This window comes from Penicillium angulare, assembly GCF_028827245.1.
Source record: "Penicillium angulare strain IBT 27051 chromosome Unknown utg000008l_segment0_segment0, whole genome shotgun sequence".
NCBI lineage: Eukaryota > Fungi > Ascomycota > Eurotiomycetes > Eurotiales > Aspergillaceae > Penicillium > Penicillium angulare.
In genome coordinates this window covers 1,582,274-1,599,707 of record NW_026623167.1, presented here as the reverse complement: position 1 = coordinate 1,599,707, position 17,434 = coordinate 1,582,274, and the positions used below count along the sequence as shown (strand labels likewise).

The 17,434-nt window shown below is 45.0% G+C and overlaps 6 protein-coding genes across 6 annotated transcripts; 1 reads left to right on the top strand and 5 right to left on the bottom strand.

Annotated features, from left to right (window-relative positions):
- Positions 1–400: 400 nt before the first annotated feature.
- N7478_011317 (putative AMP-binding enzyme) lies at positions 401–2,193 on the top strand (the record flags this gene model as incomplete). The annotated part of the gene is made up of 3 exons (XM_056927531.1): positions 401–709; positions 772–1,227; positions 1,291–2,193. 3 exons carry the CDS (start codon positions 401–403, stop codon positions 2,191–2,193), a joined length of 1,668 nt encoding a protein of 555 aa, XP_056774579.1.
- A 1,209-nt stretch (positions 2,194–3,402) lies between these two features.
- N7478_011316 (uncharacterized protein) lies at positions 3,403–4,410 on the bottom strand (the record flags this gene model as incomplete). Its single annotated transcript, XM_056927530.1, has 2 exons — positions 3,403–4,266; positions 4,387–4,410. 2 exons carry the CDS (start codon positions 4,408–4,410, stop codon positions 3,403–3,405), a joined length of 888 nt encoding a protein of 295 aa, XP_056774578.1.
- A 3,619-nt stretch (positions 4,411–8,029) lies between these two features.
- N7478_011315 (uncharacterized protein) lies at positions 8,030–9,549 on the bottom strand (the record flags this gene model as incomplete). The annotated part of the gene is made up of 3 exons (XM_056927529.1): positions 8,030–8,785; positions 8,834–9,417; positions 9,474–9,549. The coding sequence occupies 3 exons, from the start codon at positions 9,547–9,549 to the stop codon at positions 8,030–8,032; spliced, it is 1,416 nt and encodes a 471-aa protein (XP_056774577.1).
- A 571-nt stretch (positions 9,550–10,120) lies between these two features.
- On the bottom strand, positions 10,121–11,204 carry pmp47 (putative peroxisomal membrane protein Pmp47; the record flags this gene model as incomplete). The annotated part of the gene is made up of 3 exons (XM_056927528.1): positions 10,121–10,236; positions 10,304–11,034; positions 11,092–11,204. The coding sequence occupies 3 exons, from the start codon at positions 11,202–11,204 to the stop codon at positions 10,121–10,123; spliced, it is 960 nt and encodes a 319-aa protein (XP_056774576.1).
- Positions 11,205–12,204: 1,000 nt separating this feature from the next.
- On the bottom strand, positions 12,205–13,261 carry N7478_011313 (Rab family GTPase YPT1; the record flags this gene model as incomplete). Its single annotated transcript, XM_056927527.1, has 5 exons — positions 12,205–12,399; positions 12,500–12,727; positions 12,783–12,830; positions 12,895–13,018; positions 13,251–13,261. The coding sequence occupies 5 exons, from the start codon at positions 13,259–13,261 to the stop codon at positions 12,205–12,207; spliced, it is 606 nt and encodes a 201-aa protein (XP_056774575.1).
- A 716-nt stretch (positions 13,262–13,977) lies between these two features.
- N7478_011312 (M1 family metallopeptidase) lies at positions 13,978–17,418 on the bottom strand (the record flags this gene model as incomplete). The annotated part of the gene is made up of 12 exons (XM_056927526.1): positions 13,978–14,572; positions 14,636–14,848; positions 14,921–15,363; positions 15,445–15,515; positions 15,583–15,793; positions 15,855–15,880; positions 15,939–16,055; positions 16,116–16,233; positions 16,292–16,513; positions 16,574–16,998; positions 17,073–17,242; positions 17,384–17,418. 12 exons carry the CDS (start codon positions 17,416–17,418, stop codon positions 13,978–13,980), a joined length of 2,646 nt encoding a protein of 881 aa, XP_056774574.1.
- Between the last annotated feature and the right edge of the window lie 16 nt (positions 17,419–17,434).

Here is a 17,434-nt window from a genome sequence, read left to right as displayed (position 1 = left end):
TATAGTGCTTAGAAACATTGAAACTCTTATGCAATCAACTATCTACACAGTCTTTGTCTTTACATTGAAATGAGTTGTGTTTTCCAGAAAAAAGGATAAGAACAATTCTGAGGGTGCGGAAGGGACAGAGATGTATACTTGGTACTGGATATTTGTTCTCTTCTAGGCTGTCCAAATATTCATATACAGCATATAAAGTAGTCGTGTTAATTCGTACCTCGGGCTGATCATATTCCCTTTTAGGTGGCGGGGTGGGATTGAGCCCCGTGGGGGCCGTTCTGAGCTTGATAAAGCGGCATCTACATCCTACGTAGCAGCAGCCTGAATTACCTTTTCATTATTCATTAACCCCTTGATTTTTGAATTCAGATTTCATCGATTTATACAATCAAAAAAAGGCATGCTATCTGCCAACTTTCCTTTGCCAGGAACAGAACATGGCAAACGTATTCTCACAGCAGTGATAGAACAACGTGCCAAGGCCAGCCCTGCTGATCCCTGGCTATCTATGCCAATCGACGATAAAGCAATATCCCGTGGCTTTAAAGACCTCACCTTTTGGGACCTGAATAATGCTGCCAATCATGCGGCGCAATGGTTGACCCAAAATCTCCCCCCTGGCGATCCATTCCAATGCTTTGCTTATGCTGGGCCGAAAGACCTCCGATATCCAATTTTGGCTATCGCGGCGGCCAAAGTTCAAAAAGTGGTAAGGGTTAACATCTTTCGGATTTCTGAGTAGAGTCGTCGTGAAATGACTGACCGTTACAGATGATACTTCCATCTCCATTAGTCACACCAGAAGCTCAGTTGCAGATCCTCAACAAGAAAAGCTGTACCCTTTATCTTAGGCCCGGTGAAACGGCCGACTCTGTGGCTGAAATTCTGAAAGGGACTTCGAATATCAGCTCGATTTGTGTTCCAACCCTGGAAGCGTTTTTGAACGATACGAAAGCTAGTCCGGTAAATTATGCAAAGTCATGGGCAGATGGAAAAGATGACCCCTGGTTGGTCTTCCATACCTCTGGGACAACAGGTATGGCTCTAATAAAATCCAAGATGACCGAAAATTGGAATAACAAGGAGATAGGCAATCCTAAGCCTATCACGTATTCACACGATATGATGGCTGGGGCCGATATAGCAGCTTCTTTGTCAAATATTGAGGAGTCGCATATTCATCAGTACGCCCAAAGAAGATGGTACACTCCCCTGCCGTCACTGCACGTAAGTTATTACAGTCTTCAAGATATGTTTACCTCAGGAATCTTTGGTGACTAATATGAGCAGTTCGTTGGAATGCTTCTGATTCTGTCTATGACCACATTCGTTGATATGGTAGCTGTTATTGGGCCTCCTGGGGTACAACCATCCCCAGAACTCATCATTGAAGTCCTGAGTAGTGGACGAGCCCAAGGTGTACTCCTTCCTCCGGTGCTTATCGATGCTATGTGCCTCTCCCCCGGTGGTCTACAGGCTCTCAGGGACATGGAGTTTATCCACTATGCCGGTGCTCCCTTGTCAGCCAAATCAGCAGAGCTTCTAAGCCAACATTCACAGGTGGTGTCATGTGTGGGTAGTACTGAAGCTGGCGGCTACTTCTCAATTATAAATCCTGACGCTTGGGATTATGTTGCTTTTCAAAAACATGCGGGTGTAGCGCTGGAGAAAAGACTTGGCGATCTGCACGAGCTCGTGTTCATTCGTGATCCCAGTTGTCGGATGCAACAAATTTTCAGCGTGTATCCAGACCAGGATCGATTTGAGACAAAAGACTTGTTGCTAGAACATCCCACTCGAAAGGATCTCTGGAAGTTCATTGGACGAATTGACGACTATGTGTGCTTATCCCATGGCGAGGGCCTGCATGCATCGCTTCTAGAGCCCGAAATCACAGCTCATCCTGGTGTCAATAATTCCATTGTTGGCGGGAACGGGAGGCAGTCGCCTGTCCTACTCGTGGAACTTATCAAGGATACGGAGGGAGATCTGCCTCGCGAGCAGCTTTTAGAGAGCCTATTGCCTTATGTTGAGAGACTCAACTCTAAGTGTCATGCTTCTGTTCAAATATCGCCGGATAAGATTATATTTGCTCCCAAAGATAAGCCTTTCGTCACGACAATCAAGGGGAGTGTAGCAAGATTGCAGACTTTACAGGCTTATGAAGATGAGATCGCAGCGTTATACACTTAGCAGTCAAAAAAAGTGATTTAAGCGCACATGCAGTGCATCCTGACATCAAACTTGAATGTTCGAAAATGAATGTTAAAAATATATTCCACTATTCCAAAATTCTTCTTATGATCCCGTGAGTGATCATACCAGTTCAAGTTCGCTTTTGGTTATTAGGTTTGTTAACTTCATCAACCCTGAGTATAAAGAGGTTTACACGGAGAGGTAGCTTTACTTTGATCACCCTGGATATGTTCATTAAGAACTCCAATTTCTCCTCAGTTTGATATATCCGCAACCCAGATTCCGCGAAATGGAATTCGTTTCTTTTGGAACTCGGCAATAAGGTCTTCCCAGAAGGGTTTATAAAACTCTTTTTGGGTACCATTTCCAGGCACTCCTATTCTGCTGATAGAATCCTCAAGGATTGATCCAGGCAATTATTCCAAGAGAATATATTGTTTTAGGGCAATGTGGAAGGGAGTTTCTTGTCTCGCGTTCTTCCTGATACTTTGCGGGTACTCTCGGGTGTGTTAACCCGGAACTATATGCTCAACTATCTGAAAGAGCCAACACTGCAACTTCCGGGGTTATGCTAAGCAACACCAAGCTCGGGTTGCTCTCCGGAACCGAAGTTTAGCTGAATATCCACCCGCAGACTGCGGCCCGGTTATAAGTATTCGTAGTATATACCGTGACTCGCCTGCGAATATCTTTCCTCTACCCGCCTCTCTCAATGATACATCAAAAGCGTGTTTCCACATTCTATATGTACCTACATTATTTCAACAACCTTTGGTTTCTTTGGCTTTGACATATTTCACGTTTGAAATATATGGGAGTTTTACGCGAGTGAATTGATGATGTCCCTACAGGGGGGGGCTGTAATCTGCCATAGGAATAATAAGAGACCAAGCGGATTATAAAAGCGTCTTTTCATTTTATATGAAAGAGAGGGAGAAAAAAACTTAGCTATGCCAAAAAAAAGTCTTGAAAAGAAAAACGCAAAATCCACAAAAAAAGACGAATCGAGCCAGCATTTTGCAAGGAAGAGCACGATTCCGTCCCGCAGTGCGCATCCCATGATAGAATGTATGGCCGCGGACCTCAAGGGAAAATCTTTTTAAAAAACCCGAGGGAATTCTCTATCTGAGCTAAGGATCCAACAGAAGGTGAAGGGCCTAGAAGCAAGTTAGCAGTTATCACATAAGAAATAAACATTCTAGTCGATCAAGGGCTGTCAAACCGAAGGTCATACGTGCCAAACTCATATGAAACTACAATTCTAGCAATAAGGACCGTTCCACGAGGGAAAGCCTCAATCACCAGGCAACTAACCACACGACCAATTCGGGTCCCCAAGATCTCCCAATATCGCGGCGTACTATAGTCAACTGTGATACCCTCATGTCCATAAAGACTCAACAGGGAAAGGGTCTGCTCATTGACTATAGCATAGACAAAGATACAGACCAAGCTATCCGTTGAGCCATGCTCACGGCGGTATAAGGCAAGACTTGTACTACTGATATGGGGAACTTGAGCCCCGAGTTGGCGATATATATAGGCCATTATGATAAATCCCTCTGCAGTATACCCGTGGAAGCTTCCAGACCCATTAGCGAAAGTGACTCTCCATCTAGTCCAAATCTGTGGGCGAGGTCCGTCCCATAAACTAAGCAGACTGTTGATAGTTAATCTATCACTGCAGAGGCTTTGGCGACGAATAACAGACATTGACTCGAGCTGGCCGTAAGTCAGAGTGTCTGGCAAAACGGGACAATCTGGCGCATTGGGGTTCTCTATGAAGCTTACCAGACGGCGACCCTGGTCAGAAAGCCACTGAAGATTTCTGGCAGGATCCCGTTCGAATACAGGTACTCCTGGCAACAAGCGTTGACGTGTAATTTCCCACAACGAAACCCTTCGGGCTGGTTCAAGTGGAGGTGAACGCCCAGGCTCCAAAGAACCAGGAAACGGGTCTTCAAATGCGACAAGGTCGATTTGAAGATCCCCGAGAGGAATTCGGTGAATGACACACGCCACATAGTTGTGAGTAACTCGCCAAAGGTATGACCCGATGGCAAGCAAAACCTGAATGTAACAATAGATAGACCAAATGGGACCGATAGACAATGCATTAATGATAGTTAGTGCTACAAATAGTAAAATATCGAGATATAGCCGCAGAAGCCAAAAAAGCCAATCGCCCACCCACCAAATAGTGCCACGCAGCATGATGTAAATTTCTGTAGATGATGTCAAGAAAGGCGAATCCGGTGAGAAAAAAAAAGAAAATCTCAATACAAGCTAAAAGTGGAAGGTTTTATACGTAAATTAACTTATTATCCGATGTAGCTATCCTTGGGCGGCTTTTATTCGAGGTCTTTGAGTCTTTGATTGAAATCCTTCAAACCTCATTCGAATAATTTACCCAGAAGTATTACATGTTGTTTCTAGTCAACGCTCTTTTAAGATGAAAGCCATTTATAAAGGTGAGGTTTTGTTTATTTAAAGTGTTTTACATTCAAGTAAAATATCTTTGGGAAGAGGGATACCTTGTCTATGTGGAGGGCATCAGTGCTTTTTTTTATTCAACGAAGTTGTGAAGATTCTTTTATACATTGCCCTAAGCATGGCGGCCCATAAAACTAAAATTACATATGCATATGCCCCAAAGGGTGATGTAGATGATATAGAACCCGTGTCGACTAATATACTAATACCACTGTCACTACTGATCATTCTTCAAATACCCATGCATTAATCAAGGCCACTCTGAATCAAGACAAAGTCAGTATTTTCTTTTTTTAGTAACGGCTTGTTCTTTGCAACTCTATTCTTCCAGCTTACTGTCTTTGTTGTACAAAAAGAAGTATATTATTTTCTACTTCTTCTTTTCACTCTAATATGCTATCTGTTGTCAGATTGGCTACATGGGGCTCTGGTAGCCATGCGCGAGAACCTTCATCACTAGTCGTTGACCTGATCATGGAGCTTTGATAGATCCGGGCTGGGCGATATCGACTGTCCGGAAGCTTCCCCAAGGTCGATGTGTAACTCGTTTGACAAATCTACAATTATTAGGAGATCTCCTATACGGAGTCCCGATGCGGCGTTTGCAGCCCTGGTCCTATATGAGGGCCAGATACCTGGCATGGGCTTCATTCCTTTATCTACTTATGCAATAGCAGCTTACAGTCTTAGCATATCATTTCCCCCAAAGGATTTACTAATTCATATACTGAACAAGACAAACAAGAACCTTAACTCGATTGCGCACACATTAGCTAGTCATGAGAGGCAGCAGTGGGCTATAACTACCTACTAATAGCCGCTAAGGCCAACAAGAAGTTCTTGCAGAGACTTTCCACGTTGATATTCGTTCTGCAGTCTGGCCTCCATATTAATCTCATTGAATAAATCTTTTTTTTTGCGCGTTGTTCATATCTGTTATATAGGTTAAGGACTTAGAGGTAGCAGAAAGACACTAGCCAGTAGACCATTAACTTAAAGTGGTCGTACACAAAGTAGCCTCCTTATATTCGTTTTTTTTTTCTCCGCCTGCTCACCAAGCAACTAGGAAGGCATCTTACCCACTGAATTTGGCTGTTCCGTCAAGCCTCCAGTATTCACTAACTCTTGAGTTTACCCTGGAAGAGGATATTAGCCTTCTTCGTCTATGCGATAGAGCAAGGAGCCTCTCATAGTGACCATATGGAGAGCTTTGTTTTCTTCATGATTAACCACATTGACGTCTGCTCCGTGGTTGATCAAAAAGTGCAACGCTTCCTTCTAGTCCATGTTACGAACCAGATAATGTAGCGGGGTACAACCACTGGAATGATTCTCGTTGACATCACTCAGCTCCAACAGACGCGCTAACATGACAACTTATTTCCAGTGGGGGTTGGCCATACCAATTGGAGATAGTATCAGACAATTGAGCCACTGCCTAAAGTAATTCAGATAATACACTCTTCTCTACGGATATAAAGTATACAGCGCAAGACACGTATTTGTCAATGGGATACGCCTCTACGGACGGTATCTCGCAGACGGATCTCACTCCTTCAAAAAGGCACCCAGAAGGCACGATATCAACTATTTAAGAATTCCGTGACCCGTCAGTTCCAAGTCCAGGGCTTCCCTACAAGATCTAGTAGGTGGAGGAGCACATTATATGGCTTTATTGAATGTCTGACTGGACTATTCTCTGCGGAACTGGATGGAAGAGCGCCTTGCTTTTGCTGGTCACATATAGCTGGATAGGCTCTGTCCTGTACTCACGAATTGCAAAGCCAAGAGTTTGAATGCTTCCGGGGTACTCCATGGACCTGACTCAGTCTCACTTTTATTTAAAGAAAACTTCGTGAAAATTGCCAGACGGCCAGGTAATCCGACCCTATACAGATGAAGTCTATATGTGCTGATCCTTGATTCATGTCACGTTACACTTCCCCATGGTATGTACTAGTATATTCAGTAAGTAAGGTATAAAAAGGTGTCTACTTCCTCTGTTTTAGCATTGAATTTCTGCAAATAACCAATTGTCTATCTTATTGAAACCTTTATCTCTTCTGCGAATACTTTTTACTAAAAAAAATTGAACTATATCATACAACATGGTGCTTCTAGCAAGGTCAATTCTTCTTTTGGCCTCTGTAGCCTACAGTTTTGCATTTCCCGGTAACAAAATTGCAAATAGTGAGGTAAGCTAGATCTGGGTTATTTTTTAATTTTTTTTTTACGAGCCTTCGCTGATGAGATCAATAAATTACTAGGCCGATTGCATTGTACGTCCAAATTGAGGAGGGTTGCTAGTGTACCATATCTTTGGAATATTACCACACTATCCACCTCCATAATATTATGAAACTTTTGACATGTTTTACGGATGAGCTGATATCTGTTGACTAAACTTCAAGGGAGCTCCAATGCACCCACCGACATGTCCCGACACAAAGTGAGTTTAGCCTTTTTTCCGAAAACGGAAATTAGTCTCTGACTTTACCTTAGATATTCAATGAGGTGCAGCTCAAGCTCTTGCTGTACACCGGTAAAGTGCATTTTTTTTTAGCTAGCGACCGACATCTAGAGTTTCCAACAACTAACCCTTTTACTTCCCTCCCATTGTAGGATACGATTTGCCCAAGATGAACAGCTAAATATCACGCACGTGGTCAGACCAATGCAGTCGTTATTTCATCTCGTTTGCATGTGCAGCGAGGAGGCCCAGTTATTTAGAATCAATATCAATATTATAACGGTGACCAATTACATCCGAGTTGCATTGTTTGAGAGGTGATTCCGTAGTTCACTTCAAGTAAATATGAGGCCTCAGTGAGGATTCCATAGACAGTATTGTCTTTTTTTGCAAGCTGATTTATACCAGTATGGACAAATTCTACCAATAATATTAGCTCAGATTGATTGACCAACCCATTGGCCAGCTTAATCTCAACATAAGTAAGAGCTCGCCTTAAAAAGTCCAATGTAAAGTGTATGAGCAAGACCAAAAGATATTTCATCTATCTGATTATACAGTTAAAAGCTAAGTACTTTTGTAGACAAAACATGCGAGGTCGCTGGACTCCATGCGTGTAAATTCCAGGTCACTACAATCTTCTAATTTGACTTCTAAGGGAGACATGATGGCGGCTCATCGTGAGCTGTCAGCCTGGCGGGTGGGATTATAGGATTCATTCTTTCTGAATCAGCAGACCTTGAGTATGTTCAGCTTATGTGGAAGATATATGCCTTAAATCATTCGCGAATACTTTGGTACCCTGTATAGGCTGGCTGGTCATTTTACAATACGCCCACCTTGGTAGGCCCAAATAAAATATTCAGAAACCTACTGAGGCATCCTGATCAAGGCTTGTTGATTGAACCACGCCGGCTCAGCGGTCGTGATCTGAATTCTCACGTTGCATCCTTCGAAAAATGATTGAATTACCATGAGGGCTTCATCGCGGGATTTCGGAAACGACCGATACTGTCCATCAGGCGCTGAGACTGGATTCGGTTCAATCTCGTAGCCAGTGATTTGTATGAGATTCAGATTTGGGTAAAGACCCTTCCGATAATCATTTGCAATATTGCAGAGCAAATCCTGAATGGGCAGATTCAAAACATTGCAATCGTTGATCGAGAGTGTCTCGAGAGACGCATTAAATTCAGGGTGATTTGGAAGGTATTCATGGCCCACGATAATGCTTTTGAGTTTGACAAACTGTCGGAATGAGCCAAATTTAATCTGATTGGAATTGAATGTCTTGAGATGGTGATCCCAGAACCCTTCCTTTCTTTCAAACTCGACTTGGAAGGAAGTTAAAGAGCTCTTATGGACTGAAAGAGCTTCGAGGGCCTGGGCGGCGTTGAACTGAATCCTGGGTCCGTATATAGGAGCACCAGGACGAAAGATTCTTGGATTGTGTTCAAAGGTACTGTATTTAAAGGCCTTTATATTCTTGTGGGCTCTTATAAACATTCGGAGGAAGTTGTTATCCATGTAACATTGATGGAGTTCTATTCGCTCTGGGTTTAGAGTTCCAGGCTCCCAAAAATGCTCACCAAAGAAGTCCTTGTGCGAGAAATAGATCCCTCTCAGCTAGGGAAAGATAGTCAGGAGATCTGCTTCGTAACGGTTGAGTTGAACGATGGGGTGCCGATGGTGGTTAATGATGTTAAGCTGTGTCACTTTGGACAAATACGCCGGGAATTGCTTTGAAGCATTGACATATGGCGTGGGAGGAGTCGATCCAGACACAAAGAGTTGAGTGACATTGGGGGTCAAGATGGCCGCTAGCGCCATGTAAAAGTTCATGAAAGGTATATATGGCAAGGCCGAAAGCCAGCCTTGATGACCATCATCCAACTGGTGATCTTCAATGAGAGCTTTTACAATAGCCTGGTCCTCAAAAGAGAATGGTTTTGGGAATAAATTCCAGGTTTTGTCACTAGGAACGACGTACAAGTTTTGCACGTGCTGTCCGAGATCCGGGCGTAGGCATAATGTCCTGATGAATGACATCGTCTTTAGTACAGTTTCCGAATTTTCAACGACGGTGCGAAAGAGAAGAGGCTGTGTCATATCTCGAAATCTTTGCGATACTAAGCAGAAATTGAGGAGGTTTCTTATCTTTTCGGGTGATGAGGGGATTCGCAGATAGTATTCGTTTTGATCAGGCTCATCATTTTCGGATTGCAGAGCAAAAGTAAAAATACTGAGGAGAATTTCGACTGGTAATTCAGCCATTTTAGTCATCTCCCCAAGCTTGCTGATTGATTGTACTAACGGAGACCAGGAGGGTTGATGTCGGAGCCAAAAGGGGACACGCCGGGCGACAACAGCCTCGCAATATCCCACATCATTCTTTTGGTGCCATATCATCCACTTTATGCAGGTAACTAGCACATACGACCACAGGGTGTGGAGAACAGGGCTTCCCGTCCGCTCAGCCGTACTTAAGCCACACGCCGGTCAGTTAGTAGTATGGTGGGTGACCACATGCGAATCCTGACTGTTGTATGTTTTTTTTTGTTGAGTAGATAGAATAAAGAGATAAAGTCAAGTTTCTTTGGTTTTTCGATTTTCTATTCCAAATTAACGAAGGGAAAGGAAACTAATAATTATAGTCATTGCTAAGCCAAGATAAGTATATACAAATTTGTAAATCGAAAAGACTGAACTTGTCCGCCTTGGTATGAAGGCGAATATAGTTTGAAAATGCCTTTTCTCACATATGAGGGGTGAGATATGGACAAATACAATAGAAGACCGTGACTTTCAACGGAAAGGATCTCTGTCTGAGGCGAGTCATGACATTACCTGAAGTAGAGATTCTTGTGCTCGAAGATCTGTTTAACCCCTTTTTTGCTCCTCTCTTCACCTTCTATGCTCGAAGAGAATAAAGAGATGACATAAATAGACAGGTACCTGCCTCTACTTGCGAATGGCACCCCTTTTGCGCATCGTCACCATAGTATCATATAGCACATCCTTGAAGGCGAAGAGGAATGCAGCTGTAATGGCACTTTGGGTCACCTTGGGACCAATTCCTGAAAAAAAGAGAAAATTAAAAGTAAGCAAATGAATTAGGAAGAAATTGAACCGTAGTAGGCCTACCCTTGTAGAGCCCCTTCCAACCTTCCTCTTGGATAATCCGCTTGAGGCTTCCATTCAGACTCTCCTTGGGACCATCCTTGCTGGCCACATGCATACGGCTCTTAATAGTGATATATGGGTATGTGATGCTGGTGGCCAAAATCTTGCCAAGGGCACCCAAGTAAAAAGCATCCTTGGGAGTCATTCGGCGACGTCGCTCCACCACATTCTTCAATTGCTCGAAAATAGTATATTGCAGAATTGGGTTGATCACCAGAATCAATGCCGGAAGAACACCAGCAAAGAGGGCCTTGGGCCCTTCCTGGCGTAGCAACTCCATCAAGGTACCGAAGGTTGAGGCCTTGGCCTTCTTCGGTGCCCCCGGGAGAGTTTGTTCCTCCGACTCCGACTTGCGGGCTGTCATGCGGGTGTTGATGACCCAGATGGGATTTGTGATGAGTACGGTAGCACTGCCCGCAATAGCTCCCGCGATCATAGACTCGACAGTTGTGAGCTTCTTGGAAGCGCGGCCAGACTGGGTGGCTGCTTTCTCAAAAGCGGACCGGGTCCACTCATACCAATAATAGTATACAAAGTTAGTGACACTGATTCCGAACAGAGCGGACTCCAGTCCCGAGTAGAGTCCAGATATTCCTTCCCGTTGGACAATCCGACGAACTGCATCGAGTGCGGTCGAGTGCGCACGCTTGGATTCGACCTGTGCTCTTGTGGAAAGGGTGATTAGAGGGTATCTGGTAGAGAACATTTAGCACTGTCACGTAAAAAGAAATCCAGACGCGATATCCTACGTCATGATCATGGACAAGACGCCTCCTCCGGCGCCAGCCAGCGCGTGGGCGATGTTATCGCTTTGCTGGATGGCAACGGAGGGGGTGGGCTTCTGTTGCGGGCGTTCGGCCATGGTTGAAGAGGTCGAAATGGGAGGTTGTAAAGAAAGATAGAGTGGAAGTCTAGCGACCAAGTCGTGAAAGGGTAATAAAAGGAGTGGAAGGGTGTTGATGTGTAAGAAATGGTTCAGGAGTGAAAAGGGCGCGATAATGAATCGGCTTTGGAAAGGGTCGTGAGTTTCATGACGTTTTGCCGAATGGTGTGCCTCGGCTCATGCCTAACTCCACTACTTTTCCGGGGGTGGATGCCACAGATGCCACCATCCACATGATGAATCTTAGATTAAGCCGAATATTCGGGCCTAGTAATTATTCGAGTTTGACTCAACTAAACTTGATGATGGGTTTTTACTCTTGACATATTAAATTGTTGCGTTGGCTTCCCTCTGTACATAAGGAACTAACGACTACTATATTAGCATGTGATCTCTACATATGTACCAGCGCATATACATGTGTAAGCACAAGCAGCATAGTTCATTAAGGTACCTGAGGTACGTAGAGGAAAAGAAAGAGTGGCAATAAAGGATATACACGATAGGGCTACGTATATAGTGGGCGTCAAAGGGAAGGGAGAACCACAAATGAAACAAAATTCTCGCCATTATTCCATTCAGAAAAGATGAATCCAACCTACAAGAGAAGAAGAAGAAAGAAGAAGAAAGAGGAAGAGAAAAAAGTGTAGAACATATCACAGCGAAGGCACGAAGACATATGCTGCCCGGAAAGGATAAGGAGGACGGATGAGAGTATGGGGAAGAAAGAAGAACGAAGAAAAGGACAACACCGGTGATCACGAAGCAAACGCAAAATGACAGAACACAAGGCCGTCTAAAGCACAAGGAAGAAGAAACTGGAAGTCATCAAGCCTAGTCGAGTCCTCGATCCATGCCAAGCTTCAGATAAACGCATTCGATTCGAGAAGGCTGTTTGTCGAATAGATGGCATATCGCTTTGAGAAACCTCGATCCATGATGTAACATTGCGCCAAATGAGAAGCATCGCATCGTGTATTTAGCAACAACCGCCTGCCGATCCGGACTGGACACCTTGGCCTTGGCCAACCTGCACAGTGGGCTTGTTGTTGACGGTAGCTGTGCCCATACGCTCCTTGATCTGACGTGCCATGGTCAAGAAAGCCTGCTCGACATTTGATGCGTTCTTGGCGGAGGTTTCAAGGAAGGGGATTCCGAGGCTGTCAGCGAACTCCTATCAAACAGACAAAGTGCCCAAAATCAGTAAACTGCCAGTATTTCAAACGGATCCGGGAAGCTCCTGTCATTTTCATGAGGGCGGGACAAAGACTTACCTTCGCAACGGTGTACTCCACGACCTTCTTGTCCTCCATATCGCTCTTGTTGCCCACCAGCAATTTGTTTACACCCTCGGTGGCGTATCGGTCAATTTCCTGAAGCCACTGCTTGACGTTGTTGAAGGAGTCCATGTCGGTCACATCGTAAACCACACAAATTCCGTGAGCGCCACGGTAGTAAGAGGAGGTGATGGTGCGGAAACGTTCCTGGCCAGCAGTGTCCCACTAATTTTGTGTCAGCTCATCGCTACGATTGCCAGCCAGACAAGAGATCACATACAATCTGAAGTTTCACGGTTTTGCCATCGAGTTCGATGGTGCGGATTTTCTGGAAAAGGATACATCAGCATGTGTTTATTGCGCTAGCCCCACCGGGGTCGAGGCCAACATACGAAGTCTACACCGATAGTGGAGATATAACTCTCAGTGTAGGTGTCGTCAGCGAAACGAAGCAGCAAGCAGGACTTTCCAACACCGGAGTCTCCGATGAGGAGGAGCTTGAAGAGATAATCGTATCTATTTTTGGAATTTGGAGGTTAGAACATGCAGATCGATCGGCGACAGGAAAGTTGGTCGCAAAGTGGTAGATATTGCGCAGGAAACTCTGAGGAAACAAAGAAAGATTAGTACATTTCTCAACGCTAGATCTATCAATAAGAAAGATGGGTTTCTGTGACCACAACAACGGCGGAGACGAAATATGGGGGGAAGGAGTACATCCCGACCGGAGAAGGCGGTTACTTACCACTCGGGGTTCATGATGAAGAGGAAGAAGTTGGTTTGGTTTTCAAGGTGCAGCTGAGTATAGGTAAAATAAAAGACGACGAAGAAGTAGAGATGGGAGGTGAAGGGGGCGGAGATTCAAGTTGGAGGGGAGTTGAATGATGAACGCCTGAAATGATAGGAGGTGCAGGTGGGCAGACGCACCTGATGCGCAGCTTTGTTTCACCGTCACCGCTTCCAAGGTTCCAAGGCTGAGCAGGTGGCTTTGATGGCAGAGACACCTTTAATCTTTGAAAAGTCAGATGGTTGAGTGGATGAATACATATTTATTTTAATTTATCTTGTTTTTCACTTTTTAATCTGGTATATAATCAACCCCTTTCTCTGTATCGTTCCTTATATAGGTGATGCTATACCGCGACATACATATACATGTACATCCATGGATTTAGTACCAGTTGACGCGTTATAGTATCCGTCTTTGTTTACTTTTATTCTTCATCTGTTGAGTGTACATTTAAAATCTGTGTGGTTTCTTCATTCATATTCTGTTTTTGCCTTCAAGAGAAACGATTGTCCAAGTGATCTTCTCACCGCACATGGTGGCTTGCGCCGCGTGAGAACCGCAGCCGCCCCCCTGGCAGGTGACCGTCTCCTTAGCTGATCTCAATTTTCCACTGCGATCTAGTGATGCCTCTACTCACCTGGGCATCATTTGCCTCTCTTCAACTAGACCCGCTTTATCGTATACCTCAGACGTAGTTGTGGGCTTTCAACCATTCAAGAGTCAGAGCCTCGTCTCGCTCCTTGTAGGAAGCGTTGGTCCGAATGTTGTCCGAGATAATAACGAGAGCACGCTCATACGCTCCAGTCTTCTTACCTTGGAAGAAAGCCGCAATATCATCACCAGTCTTGTGGTCCGCAAATTTAGAAAGACCCATGCGAATGAATCGCTCAAAGACAACGTTGTTGGACGATAGTTGCGTCTCAACAGAGGCCCAGTTTGATTTGATGTACTCCCACAGAACATGACGCATCTTGGAGTTGGCAGCCAGGGAGACGGCACCACTGTGCTTATCCTGGATAGCCACCTTGTCGGAGAACACAAAGTCCAAGTAATCGTTCACAAGAGCTGCGTCCTTGGTGCGTCCCATGGCGGCCAGACAAATCTCCTTACCATCCACCGAGTCCGTACGCAGGTACTCTTCCTTGACGGCTTCATACTGCTCCCGGCCACCCTCCGATACATTAAGGCTGAAAATCGCGGATCGGAGATTAGTGTGTACGGCACTTCTGTCTTTGCCAGTGGCCCACAGGTCAAATCGTCGTTTTGTCTCAGCAACAATGCTAGAGATATGGTGAGCATAACAGTCCAAAGAAACTGGAAGAGGCATGTATTGAAAAGCTTACCTTTCATGGCCGGCGTTACCAGCCATGGCAATCAATAATTTGCGCTTTTGAACAGTAAGGTAGTCCTCATTTGGCTGGAACTCCCAACCAATCTGCTCTGCAGCTGGCGCAGCTATTTTCTTGGTGAATTTCTTCAAGCCCTCAGCAATAGAGTCGTTTTGAGAGAAAACAGAGCGCAGGTTTGCCAATGATGAAGACACTTGCGACCAAACGCTGGTGATGACATATCATAATTAGCGAAACTTTTTGAAAGGCTTAAGTGTCAGATTAAGAATTAATACTCACAGATAGTTCTTCTCATCCTTAAATCCTTCCAGAAGAGCCAACAGAGCTGGTGTGGTACCCTCGCCAGAAACTGCAAGGGCAGATGCATCTCCCAGCAGACCGATCTTATCTTCAGTACTGAGCAGGGAAAGAGACTGACCTAATTTCTCCAGGCGAGCAGGAGGGTAATTTGTGCGGTAGAAGCCAGCGAGGTCCTTATTGATCTTGTAGAAAGCATCTTCTCCGATGCCCGCGACATTGTCTGATTTCTGGGTGAGGGCACGAGTGTCCACAGAAGCCAGCTCCGGGCCAGATTTGATTCCCAAGGGAACCCACCAGGTAGTTTCATCCTCCTCCGGCTTCGCATCACCGGTAGACAAGAATCGGTTTTGACGGATGCTAATTTGACCCGGTTCCTCGGCCACCGTAACCACGGGAAATCCAATTTTGCGAATCCAGGGGTCCTTGAAAATTCATGTCAGCATTTTATCAACAAAATCCAAGTATGGCCACCCGGGAACGGTTGGAAAGGGCTGCTATCTCACCATGAAACCATGCACGTCCTGCCCAGAAGCTTTGCTCAAAGCAGACCACAGATCGTTGGTAGTAGCGTTTCCTGAACATCAAAGTATTAGCAAGCGACATTACAAATTCTTTTGCTTTATTTGTTCATCTTTACGGACCATAAGCGTGGGACTTGAGGTAGTCGGCAACACCCCGAAGGAAAGTCTCTTGGCCAAGATGGACACTCAGCATGCGAATAACCGAACTACCCTTAAGGTAGCTAATATGATCGAAGATTTGATCCACCTCGAGAGCATTTCGGACAGGAACCTCGATGGGATGAGACGCTCGCAGCGAGTCAAGATGAAATGCTTGTTGCACACCCTCAGCCTGGGAAAATGTCAATGATGATGATTCAAATGGGGTTGAGATTACCTCGGGCGCTGCGTACGACAAACTGAGACCAGACATTCCAATCTGTCGATTAATGTTAGATTTTTGTCATTGCTTTGTTGATAGTCACCAAGAGACTCACCTGGATGGAAGTGATCCACTGCAAGCCAACCAACCCAAGTTGCGAAGCCCTCGTTAAGCCAAAGCTCGTTCCACCAATCCATGGTGACGAGATTACCGAACCACTGATGTGCCAGCTCTAAGATGTGATGGGTTAGATAAGAACGATGGTTTTCCAAAGGGCATTGGAACGACTCACCATGGGCAACAACATAAGCAATACGGTTCTTATACCTATTGTCCGATTTTCCTTCATCAAAGAGAACCGCAGTTGTTCGATATGTGACCAAGCCCCAGTTCTCCATGGCTCCCATGGCCTAGATACATCCAATCAGCTAATTGACAATTTTTGCCTTGGATCATTTGAGAACTCACAAATTCATGGACAGCCAGAAGATCAGCCTTCGGAAGAGGATACTCGATTTCAAAGATCTCAGAGAAGTAATCAACTGTCTGGTGGGCACATTCAAGCGCAAAGCGAGCCTGTTCCTTAAGACCGCGGGTGGTGTAGACACGGACAGGAATGCTCTTGCCCTTGTATTTTCGCTGTGTCATAGCTTCAACATATTCAAAATCACCCACAGCCCACGCGAGCAACTATTTCGAGACTTCATGTTAATAACTTTGGCCGAATATCTTTCAAAATCTAGTACTCACGTAAGTGCTCATCACGGGTGTTTTTTCGAAGGTGACAAATTTCAAGTCCGAGTTACTGCTTTCTCTCTCTGCCAAAACCGGCATGTTGCTGAGTGCAGTCTGGCCCTTAGGGATCTCAATCTCAAAATCAAATGTAGCCTTCAGATTCGGCTCGTCAAAGCAAGGGAACGCTCTCCGGGCATCACAAGATTCGAATTGGGTGCTGAGCATGTAGGCGAACTCTCCTTCTTTGGGTGTATCGGCACCTGGCTCACCAACAGGCTTATACTTTGACCGATAGAAACCTGACATAGCGCTGTTCATGGTACCGGTAAACTTGATCGACAGGACGACATCAGATGGGGCAATTTCCAGAGAGAACTTCAAGGTCACCCGCTCAGAAGTTGTGTCATAGCTGATATCGGATGTGCTGGCCAGGGAAGTGCCTAGAGGTAGATAGAAAACAAGCAACTGGTCAGTCTAATTCGAGTCAAACTGCTCTGTCTTTTGTAGAACGAACCGTCCTTTGCCAATACTTCAGCATTCTGCACTTCAATCTCCTTTGAGTTCAACACAATCTCCTTGGTAGCCCGAGTGACCTTAGTATCGATCTTCAGCAGACCCTTGTAGCCCCACGCATCCCCAAGTTGCAAATCGAAAAGCGAGACATGGTAATTGATCGGTTTAGCCCTGAAATCCACATATAGTAAGTATAATGCTCCGTTCTCAGTTATAACCCATCAAAGATACAAGTAAAATGTCCACTGGTATCTATACAAGTATAAAAGTGGGGGATATGTCAACTAGAATGGCGGGGAAACCATCACTCACACGTCAGGCAAGGTCTCCCGATCGGTAGAGGCCATTATGCGAGCCTCAGCA